At 42.0% G+C, this 11,796-nt stretch overlaps 1 protein-coding gene across 1 annotated transcript; it reads left to right on the plus strand.

The window, feature by feature from the left end:
- Positions 1–7,091: 7,091 nt before the first annotated feature.
- Positions 7,092–10,991, plus strand: LOC148040714 (UDP-glucose iridoid glucosyltransferase-like). The gene is given in 6 exon segments (XM_087664811.1): positions 7,092–7,373; positions 7,472–7,790; positions 7,907–8,130; positions 8,261–8,516; positions 8,519–8,712; positions 10,821–10,991. Coding segments are annotated over 6 exon segments (1,401 nt in total). The 5' UTR covers positions 7,092–7,136.
- Positions 10,992–11,796: the final 805 nt, after the last annotated feature.

Raw genomic sequence — 11,796 nt, forward strand, 5'->3', positions numbered from 1 at the left:
TTAGCTTTTGAGTTTGCTTTCTATAAAAATAGGAAATAAAGCTAATGGACGGTGCCCATAGAGTCTGGCACGCCCAATCTCAATCTCCAAAATAGAAATAACATATCCGTGCGCATAGACGCATACAAAATAATAATCAATAATCGATGTCTCAATAGACATAACAAAATATAGGCGTGGCACCTATCAAAATATAATCCAAAGGTCGAATACTCAGTAGACTCCAATGCTTTCCTCTGCCACTGCTGCTATCTCTACACATCAACCGAAGCATTCACAATCGTTAGTAAAATAATACAATTAAACCGACAAAAGTGAATACCTAGCAGTCTTCAGCTATATAAATAAATCAACTAGTTAGAAATAAATCCTAACCTTAATTTATTACGAGTGTGCACTCTAAACTCATAAACGTTTATTAATTTAATATGCATTTTGCGGAATCACCCGCTATGGAATCACCCACGTACACACTAAATTAATGAAACGCTCGAAAAGGACAGACGTCCCCATCAACTTCCCGCACAAAGAATCCTCTTTGTGTATGAGCCCCGGTCATCTAAGTTTACAGAATCCATCGTAAAACCTCACGGAATCCACCGTGGAATATGCCTCCTGGCATCATACCCCCGGGGTGAAATAGCAATTGACCTCAATTGCTATTAGCTCAATGTGGAGCTAACAAAGTGGGGAAAGCATTTAAGTCTCTAGCATGCATCCATTGTGCTTCCTCTACAGGCTGGTTCTTAAATTTAACTAGATATCTAGAATACCTTCGGCCAGTTCTAGTGGTCATATAGTCAGTGTCTATGATGGCTTCTGGTTCAAATATTTCAGTCTCTTCCTCTAATAAAGGTGGGTTTTCATAAACAGGGTGGATAGGTAATTGGCCTCTAAATGGTCTCAATAAACTAATATGAAATGTATTATGAATTTTCCAATGAGATGGTAATTCTAACTTGAATGCATTATCATTAATCTTATGAATGATTCTAAATGGTCCATAGAATCTAGGAGCTAATTTGACAATTGGATGTCTATCTACACTTTGCAGTCTACGTTTTTCTATTCTCAGCCAAACATAATCATCAACTTTGAAATTCATAGCTTGTCTTTTCTTGTTGGCTTGTTTGGTATATGATTGTTGGGCTTTAGCAATCATATCCTTGATCTCACCAAAAATACTGTTATGCATAGTAGCAACATCATCAGTACTCTGAATTTTATTAGACAAAGATGTAACAGGTGTAGATAATCTATATCCATAAATGACTTCAAAATGTGCTTTCTTTATAGATGTGTGCGGTGTATTGTTGTATGCAAACTGTAATAAATGCAAATGAGTATCCCATGTCTGAGGTTTAGAGATAGTATATGCACGTAAAAGATCTAGAATGGTGCTGTTTGTGGCTTCTGTTTGTCCATTTGTTTTTGGATGAAATGCAGATGAGAAATCAATCTTTGTGCCTAGATTTACAAACAGTATAATCCAAAAATTGTTACAAAATCTAGAATCACGATCTGAAATAATCACTTTTGGCAATCCATATTTAGTAAAAACAGTTTTCAAGAATAATTGTGCTGCTTGTGATGCTGTTAAAGTTTTCTTACATGAAATGAAATATGCTTGCTTACTAAATCTATCTACAATTGTCCAAATCATGTCATGGTTAGATTTAGTATTTGGTAAACTAGTAATGAAATCCATAGAAATATGTTTCCAAGGTTTAGATGGAATAGACAAAGGCATTAGTAATCCATACTGTTTACCATGATGTCTCTTTATTCTTTGACAAATCAAACATTCAGAAACGAAATTAGATACATCTGCATCCATATGCGGCCAATAAAAATCTTCAGTTAACATGCGTAATGTAGATATGATACCTCTATGACCTTGATATGGGGGACAATGAATTTCATTCAAAACAAAAGATCGGAATGGAATAGTAACACATAGTCTCTTTTCATAAAACATAAATCCATCATTATATGACAATGAATCAACATGAATGAAATTGTTTTGAACTAATTTTTGCCAATCAGAATGAAAAGTAATATCCTGGTGATATGTATCTTTCATAGCAATCAAAGAATCAAAAGATATGACAGAAATATTATGAATTGCAGGTCTTCTACTCAATGCATCAGCAACTACATTTTCTTTTCCAGGTTGGTATTGAATGATAGGATGAAAACTTTGAATGAAGGAAGCCCATTTGATATGACGGTCAGAAATTTGGGGTTGGCTAAGTAAATGTCTAATGCTTTGCTGGTCGGTCTTTATCATGAATTCTGAACCCATTAAATAGTGCTTCCACTGTTTTAATGCTTGTACAACTACTAATAGTTCTTTGTCATAAGTGGAATATTTCAGCTCAGAGGGTTTCAGCTTAGAACTAGAATATGCTATTGAATGATTGTCTTGCATTAGTACGGCTCATATTCCTGATCCGCTAGCATCGGTCACAACTAAAAAGAATGGTCTATTAAAGTCAGGCAATTGTAGAACGGGGGCATTGGTTAATGCACGTTTCAGTAAGTCAAAGGATTTTTGCTGAGTTTCAGTCCATTGATAAACAATTCCTTTCTTAAGAAGTTTGGTTAATGATAAAGCAAGTAATGAAAAATTACGTACAAACTTCCTATAGAAACTAGCAAGACCAAGGAATGAGCGTAACTCATGCACGTTTTTAGGAACATGCCAATGCAATATTGCATCAATTTTCTTAGGATCAACTTTAATTCCTTCTTTTGATACAATATGACCTAAATACTCAATTTCTATATTAAAGAATTCACTCTTTTCAGAATTTGCAAACAATTGATTTTCTTTCAGTAATTGAAAAACTAATGATAAATGCTCATAATGCTCTTTTTCACTTTGACTAAACACCAAAATATCATCAAAGAAAACAATCACACAATACTGATATTTCAGAAAGATACGGTTCATCATTCTACTGAAAGTGACAAGTGCATTAGTCAATCCGAATGGCATGACTAAGAATTCGTAATCACCAAACTGTGTTCTGAATGCAGTCTTAAATATGTCAGATTTATCTAGCCTCACCTGATGATATCCAGACTTAAGGTCAATTTCACTAAATATAGAAGATCCTTGCAGTTTGTCCATAAGGTCATCAACTCTAGGTATAGGATACATATTCTTTACAGTGATCTTATTTAAAGCTCGGTAGTCAATACACATACGATAGGTATTATTCTTTTTCTTAACTAAGAGTACAGGTGCACCGAATTGAGAACTGCTAGGTCGAATTAAGCCTCTATTTAGTAATTCTTCAACTTAACTCTGGATTTCTTTTTGCTCTATTTGATTGTGCCTATATGGTGCTTTGCAAGGTGGTTATGTACCAGGGATTAAATTAATCTTATGGTCTTCTGGTCGTGAAGGTGGTAAACCTGGTGGTAGGTCTTCTGCAAAACAGTCCTTAAAATATGCAAGAAATTCCTTATGCCTAGGGTGCATATGATTTTCCTTTGCTTGCAATTCATTCACCCAAATGAAATATGATTTAGTACTCTTTCGTAATGCACGTTTTGCTTGAGTATGCGAAAGCAGTGGAAAGACATTAGATGCATGCATACCATATAATGTAATAGATTTTTCTTGAAAATTAATATTCATTGTGTGCGTGGAATAATCTATATTTAGATTATGCTAGTGCCTCCAAGGCATTCCTAAAATAATGACACTTGACTGTAATGGAACAACTAATAAATTTCTTCTTTCAATGTATGAACCAATTTGAATCTCTAAATCTTGTACTTCTTGTGTGCCATTGTACCTAGTGCCTAAAAATGTAGCTTTTGTGCGATAATGCGTAGGTATAGTCTGTAATTTCAATTCATTTACCAATTTTACTGAAATAAATTCATGAGTACTACCGTCATCATGCAACATAGTTTTTTCTTTTCTATGCACCAAACATTTCATAGTCAACAATAAATGTGGAGTAAGCATACCTGATAAAGTGTCGAAAGTAGTAGTAGGATCATCCTCATCTTCAGTGAAATCAGGCATATCCTCATGCTCATCTTCGTCCATGGCTCCAAGATAGTTGATATGTGATGGTAGCTTTTTTGAATAACAATTTGTTGCGAGACGCCCTGGATGGTGACATTTATAGCATACTATTGGCTTCGCTTTGGTTACATTATTTGGAATGACTGGAAGTCTGGATACATTTGGATTTGCTTGTGGAATAGACTTAGGATTTGGATTGACATTGGATGGTAATGCAAGTGGTTTAGCCCAATTCTTGCGGAAAGATGGTGATGAAAAACGACCTGGATTAAACTTTCTAAAATTGGAATTGAATTGTTTAGATCCATAATTACAATTGCCTTGGAATTGCTGTGGTCGTCTGTCCCTTCCGCGTATCTTATCTTCAGTGTCATGAGCTAGTGAGATGGCATCTTCAAGGGTAGCAGGCTTGAACATGTTCACTTCAGCGTAGTAATGTCCAAGGAGTCTAGACATATACTTCCGCTTATGTGTCGTCTCTGGTACGTCTTCAAGCATGCGTAGCTGTAGGAGTGCATTCCAAAAACGCTCTGTATACTGTGGAATAGGCTCACGATCCCGTTGTTGAAGTAAATCCCATTGCTTGATAGCCTTCTCATGAAATTGCGGTGGAAGAAAATTCTGCATGAACTTCTTCTTGAAATCTTCCCAAGTAACACGACATTCTATGCTCTTGTGTACTACAGTCCACCAAAGTGATGCTCTGTCTACCAAATGATTAGTAACACACTTGATTTTATCTTTTTCTGGATAGGTTTTCTCATGGAAATAGTCATCAAACTGGCTAATGAAAGATAAAACAGTCTTTCCTTCTCGTATGCCATTGAAAGTGCGAAATTTGAAACTTCATTTACTTATCTTTGATTCCTTGCGAATGATTTGGGCTTCAAGAGTGACGTCGATGATATGTCGAATCAAATCTTCAGCTTGAGGTTCTTCTTTGTCGGTAGACGCTCTTTATAATTTTGTCAATTACGCTTGCAATGCTTGCCTAGCCCTTCGCTCTTCTTCCAATTGCAGCATGATTAGATCCAACTTTTGTTCCATAGTAGGCTCAGGTAAGTCGTCTTCAGCCATAGGATCATCCATATGTGGCGTCGTCATCCTGTAAAACTCAATAAACCTTTCTCACTCAAAATCAGGTTAGCGGGATGAGCGTAGCTCAAATTCGGGGTTACAAGGCTATGTATTTTTAGGTATTTCTTTCTCAATTTTCAGAAAATCTGCAATATTTCCTTCTTCGTTTGCTGGAAATACTTCAACGAACCTGTAGATAGATGGAATACTTTGTCACGAACAACTTTCCAGTTCAGAGTTTTTGCATAGGAACAAACCTTCTAGGAGTTTTGAGCACTAGTCAGTTCTAACTCCAATTGACTAGTCTGACTTGCAGAGTTGCAGACTTAGCCAACTTACAGAGTTGCAGACTTGCAAAACTTAGAGAACTTGCAGAACTTGATTCCAGTCGACTTGCGGAACTTGACTTCAGAGGTGCAGGACCTGAAGTTGCTGAACTTGATTGTCTTGTGTAACTTGTTGAAAGCTTAATGGCTTAAGCTTAATAGCTTAAGCTATGAAAGAAGGGAAAAAAAAAACGGCGCAGTACGTGGGAGGGGTCATTTTTTTCGCCACGCGAAAAAATCGAAGATCCTCAGAGATCTCACGATTAAAGATTTGAAGTAATAAGCTTCTTTTTAAGCTTATAAGCTTAACAATTAAGCTTTGAAAAAGATAGATTATGGAGTTTGCTCACTGTTTCTTGACAACTTGATGGAGATGGATGCGTGGTTCTCCGTCTGTACAGCCTGATCCTTCGCGATCTGAGAGTAGAAACAGGGGTTCTTGATCGCCAGAAGTCTGCATGTATCGACGGTTCGCGACGAGATTGACTGTAGAGCTCGATCGTTCCTGGAGCTCCGCCTTCGCTCGAGATGGGTAGCGATTGGAAGCTCTTGATCTCAGCTTCGCTCTGATACCACTTGTGCGCAGATCGGTCGCAGAATGCTCACGTAGTGAATCTCGGAAGGTCCCCAAGAACAATGAACTCTACCTTTTTGCACAAAAAACAATGTAAAAGCATGAACGACAAGAAGCAAGAGACCAATTGGGTTCAATCTCCCTCCATGCCTTATGTGAACGCTTCACAAAGATGTATTTTATGTATATTTTAATCTTCATGCTCAATAATAGCCCAATTTACAAAAATATGACAAGCTTTTAGCTTTTGAGTTTGCTTTCTACAAAAATAAGAAACAAAGCTAATGGACGGTTCCCATAGAGTCTGACACGCCTAATCTCAACGTCCAAAATAGAAATAACATATCCGTGCGCATAGACGCATACAAAATAATAATCAATAATCGCTGTTTTAATAGACATAATAAAATATAAGCATGACGCCTATCAAAATATAATCCAAAGGTCGAATACTCACTAGACTCCAATGCTTTCCTCCGCCACTGCTGCTATCTCTACACATCAATTGAAGCATTCACAATCGTTAGTAAAATAATACAATTAAACCGACAAAAGTGAATACCTTACAGTCTTCAGCTATATAAATAAATCAACTGGTTAGAAATAAATCATAACCTTAATTTATTACGAGTGCGCACTCTAAACTCATAAACGTTTATTAATTTAATATGCATTTTGTGAAATCACCCGCTATGGAATCACCCACGTACACACTAAATTAATGAAACGTTCGAAAAGGACAAACGTCCCCATCAACTTCCCGCACAAAGAATCCTCTTTGTGTATGAGCCCCAGTCATCTAAATTTATAGAATCCACCGTAAAACCTCACGGAATCCACCGTGGAATATGCCTCCTGACATCAAAAATTAAATGTAATCTGTGGGTAACGTGTCATCCGTGCGCTGATCCATGTGCCAGGGATGTCAATGGTTGCAAATAAATACGCCAAAAAAATTCAAAGTAGATATTCACGCTTTCCTTAGGTCTGTAAGTTCTAAATTCCATTGAGCTAGGTGATTTGTAGTCACCCCTGCAGCCCAGCTCTAATGGCCAGGCAACAGCCACACTTTCTCCTCCTCCCATACCTGCAACGGGGCCACATCAACCCAATGATCAGCTTAGCCTCTCCGCTTGCTCCGTTGGGGTGCAAGGAAACGTTTGTGGAGGTAGAAAGGCAAGCTGGTAGTGCATTGGACAATGCTGACGAAGATGCAGATCAGAATGCTAGTTCTGAAGGGGGCGCTGGATACGTGCGAGCGAATGATCAGGAACTCTGCGCGGTTGAATTCGTGAGCTTGGGGGCGAAGAAGCGGGTGTCGGACGATGAGGAGACTGACAAGCTAGAGGTGTGTAAGACGACGTTGGCTGGGCTGGAAGAGAGGCAAGCTCTTGTTGCAGAGATGGTGGAGGATTCGAAGGCCTCTGCCCACCCTATCTCCTGCAGCATCTGCGACTTCTTCATGTGGAGATGGGTGGCCGGTCTCGCGAGCAAGATGGAGTTGCCGTCAGCCGTGCTGAGGAGACTGACAAGCTAGAGGTGTGTAAGACGACGTTGGCTGGGCTGGAAGAGAGGCAAGCTCTTGTTGCAGAGATGGTGGAGGATTCGAAGGCCTCTGCCCACCCTATCTCCTGCATCATCTGCGACTTCTTCATGTGGAGATGGGTGGCCGGTCTCGCGAGTAAGATGGAGCTGCCGTCAGCCGTGCTGTGGACAGCTAGTGCGCTCTCGCTGCACATTCTCTACCTGGAGCACAAGCTCAAAGGTATTTTAGCTCAACGGAAGTTACCATCTCTTCTTAGATCCGTCACAGTGTAGCGTAAGCGGTGAGTTATACACTGTATGGCGAGGCTTAGGCCGAGTGATTGTTGTCGTTTATAGAAGCTGAAATAGAGGAGGCGGTTGTATCGTGCCTGGGGCTACCAAGCAAAACAGACGCGGCGGCACGCTATGGTCTGTTGGGAATGAGAGACAACACTGAGGTGAGGCGGCATGTTGCGAGCTTCTTGGACGGCCTCGTAGAAGGTATTCAAGAAGCCGGGATACACATTCTGGTGAATTCGTGCAGAGCGCTGGAAGGTTCGATAGTCGAGACCTTAGCACCCGTAATGGAACCGTGCGGGGGCGGTCTCCGTATGAGCCTTATTGGGCCATGTCTTCTGGGAGAATGGGATAGTAGTGGAAGATCAAGTAGCAGGAGTGAAATGACCGATCAGGCGTGCCTGGCATGGCTAGACGAGCTGCAGCTGCAGGGGGGGGAGCAGCAGCACCGCAAGACGCAGTGTGCTGTATGTGTTGTTGATCGGGAGCGAGGAGGGGATGAAGCTGGCAGAAGGGCAGGTGGAAGAGATCGAAGCGGGGATAGAGCAGAGCGGCTACAAGTTCCTCTGGGTGGCCCGCCTGGACGCGCCCGCCAACAGCCAGCCGTCAGAGGCCTTCCGCGAGCGGATGCGGAGTGGCGGAAGGGGCCTGTTCGTGGCGTGGGCGCCGCAGGCGAGGTGCTGCAGCACCCGGCGGTGGGAGGCTTCCTGACCCACTGCGGCTGGAACTCCACCCTCGAGAGCCTGTGCGCCGGCGTGCCCATGCTCTGCCTGCCGCTGCTCGGCGACCAGCCCCTCAACGCCTTCCTCGTCCACACCCATCTGCAAGTAGGCCTGCCCCTGATCTCGCCATTGAACGGCGGCCTGGTGAGCCGGACCGAGGTGCAAAGCGGGGTGCAGGCTCTCATGCAGCCAGACGGCCCCTTTCCCACCGCGCCTCTCAACTCCGCCAGGCCATTATCGGCGTGCCCGACAAACAGGACGCCACTCGCACGCTCTCCTCGTCGTTTGTGCAGCTGTTGTACGTTGAGGGCCTTCCTCGTGTCTATGGTAACGGGGGGTCTTTAAGGAGGGGAGAGTGGTGATCGACGGCCCCCTTTTTGCCCCCATCACATCCGATCATCTCGACCGTCGATCACCGTTGATTGCGAAATTCGATTGGATGAATGCATGCCCAGCTCTGCGTGTACCCTGCTTCGAATGTGCCCGGTTCCGAATGTGCCCGGCCCCGAGCGTGCCCAGTCTCAAAAGTGCTCGGATCTTGGGGTGCTCGGCCCTGGTTTTTTATTTTTTAAAAAAAGAAAACAGAGTTAAATTCGAATGAAAAAACCGGGCTTGCACCACCTTTGAAGCAACCCAGTACGCGCGCGATATTCATGGAGAATTCGTGCCAAGCTTGATCCAGCTAGATTCGTGCTTGATCTACAGAGATGGAGAATACAGTTAACTGAATTCGTACTTGATCCAGCTTGATTCACTGAATGAATGGATAAGGTACATTTGAATGCTCGCACCACTTTCGAAGCACCCAATATGCATGGAGAATTCGTGCCTTGATCTGGATGCACTGTATGAATGGATAAGGTACATTTGAACGCTCGCACCACCTTCGAAGCACCCAACATGCATGGAGAATTCGTGCCTTGATTCAGATGCGCTGATGAATGGACAAGGTACATTTGAATGCTTGCACCACCTTCGAAGCACCCAATATGCGACATGCACGAAGAATTCATGCCTTGATTTGGATTTGTGTGTGATCTGGATGGAGAATGCAACTGAAATCGTGCTTGTTTTGGATGCACTGAAGGGATAAGGTACATTTGAATGCAAAATGCAACTGAATTCGTGCTTGATCTGGATGCACTGACTGGATAAGGTACTTTTGAATGTTTGCATGGCAATGGATTCGTGCAACGGAATTGATGCTTGATCTGGATGCACATAATGGATAAGGTCTGATCGGCGATGCATAGAATCAAGCGTTCTGCAAAGAAGGCGACCCCCCTTCTAAGTAAACACATTGTAATCCTTGCAAATGGCAGGCTCCATGGCATATGCTTCTAAAGAGGATCAAATTCCAGTAGACATCATTGACAGCAATGGAGAAGATTGCATGTCTTTAGATGTATACTCCTCAGATGTTGATTCGTTTCTGTTTCTGAAAGCAGCGAGGAATCCAATGCAAGGAACAACTCCTTCACAAACGACCATGATACTTCAAGTGATAACTGCAAATGGCCACACACAAATGTGCCTAACACGCAAGATTTCTTGTCATCCAAATATTTAGCCTTTACAAGGCCGCTGTATGAGACAATGACTCAGGATATTACTGGCACAAACCATGCAACCATCGAGAGCTTGAGGCATGCATGTCCGTACAAGAGCATTGATATACGAAGATGGTGAAAAATAAAAGAGAATGTATGCATTGCTGCGAACGGTCGCTTGTGCTTGAAGTCAAAAGACAAGCTTTACATTGCATGGGCCGAAGAATGGTCTGATATCATTTGGGATGCTCACTTTGATAGAGATCACGGATGTCACAGGAGCTTGGCTGAAACTCTCAGCTTTCTGAAAAGGCATTGGTATACAGAAATCTTGCATCATGGGATTCCAACAAGCTATGTGACTGCCCTGGTGCTTACTTATGCTTGTCAAAAAGTGTGCAGTGTATCTGCTGAAGAGTTTAAACATACTTTGCTGGCCCAAGAGAATGCGACTGAGACATTTCAGTGTCGGATAGACGAGGTGGAAGAAGTTTTGGCAGAAATTCAGATCAAGCACAATAGTCGGCTAAGAAAGGGCAGGCCATGAAAGAGAAGCTGCCCGGATGTCAGGTATGAACGGTACGATTACCATCGTAGCGGTAAGCCCAACAGAAGAGGCACAACTGTGCGAAGACCTAAACAATCCAAGCGATGTGGTTGTCCCTTTTGCGTGAATGTGGTTTACAAAACAGCGCTTGACAGGGCTACAATATTTCTATACGCAGATCACAAAGGGCATCAGCTGGTACTCATAGTGACAGATACAATCTGCCTGTGTACGAGAATGTAATGCATTGTTGTGTGGATGATTTGTTTGACGTGGGTTCAGTTAAACACGTAGCAAAAATGAGCTCAAAGAAAGAAACATGGTAGATGTCCAGAGTTTCTCTTTTGGATAGGGCAAGACATAGATTCTTTATGATACCAAAAGAGGTTGCTCAATTGGCATACAAGTTGCGGATGGGAAGTCAGGTGTTTGACAATGATTGGGTTTCAATGATGCATGAGGCATATAAGTTGAAGGAGGCTGGCAAGGTATTGTATGTGCAGCCATATGATCAAACTGTTGAAAATGTGGCAAAGCAACCATTTATTTTGATACTGCAAGACGAGTGGATGTTGGAAATGTGCAAGCGTCTGTCTCCTAACAATGCATGGGCTCTAGATAGCACTTTCAAAACCAATATGTTCGATCTTCTGTTGTACGCATCCGTCGCACCAAACCATATTGGGCATGGGATTCCTCTATGGCTCATGCTGTGTTCAGGTGATCCAGGGACTGCACAGGAGATTGCTACACTAATAGTAACCATCAAAGCTGTATTTGCAAGAATGGATCACGTGAGACCAGCGACTATTATTATCGACAAGTCTCCTACAGAGTACTCTGCCCTTCTTAATATCAATGCTGAAGATCCACACTGCTGGCAGTCCCATGATGTTGAAAGACAGTTGGTAGCATGCAGAATTTTACTATGCTGGTTTCATGTCAAGAAAGCTTGGGTAGAAAACTTGTTGCCAAATGTTGGAAGCGCTGATAGAAACTACCTGTACCAGAGAATGAGTCAATTAATGCATTGCACAAGTGAGAAAGACTTTGACACATTGTTTGATGCAACCATGCGCGAGTACTCACAGTTTCCAGATGTCACAAGCTACATTTCTCATGGTTGGTGTG

Source organism: Lygodium microphyllum, chromosome 2 (genome assembly GCF_053477565.2).
Source record: "Lygodium microphyllum isolate KBCC chromosome 2, Lygodium_microphyllum_v1.1.10, whole genome shotgun sequence".
In the NCBI taxonomy this organism is placed as follows: domain Eukaryota; kingdom Viridiplantae; phylum Streptophyta; class Polypodiopsida; order Schizaeales; family Lygodiaceae; genus Lygodium; species Lygodium microphyllum.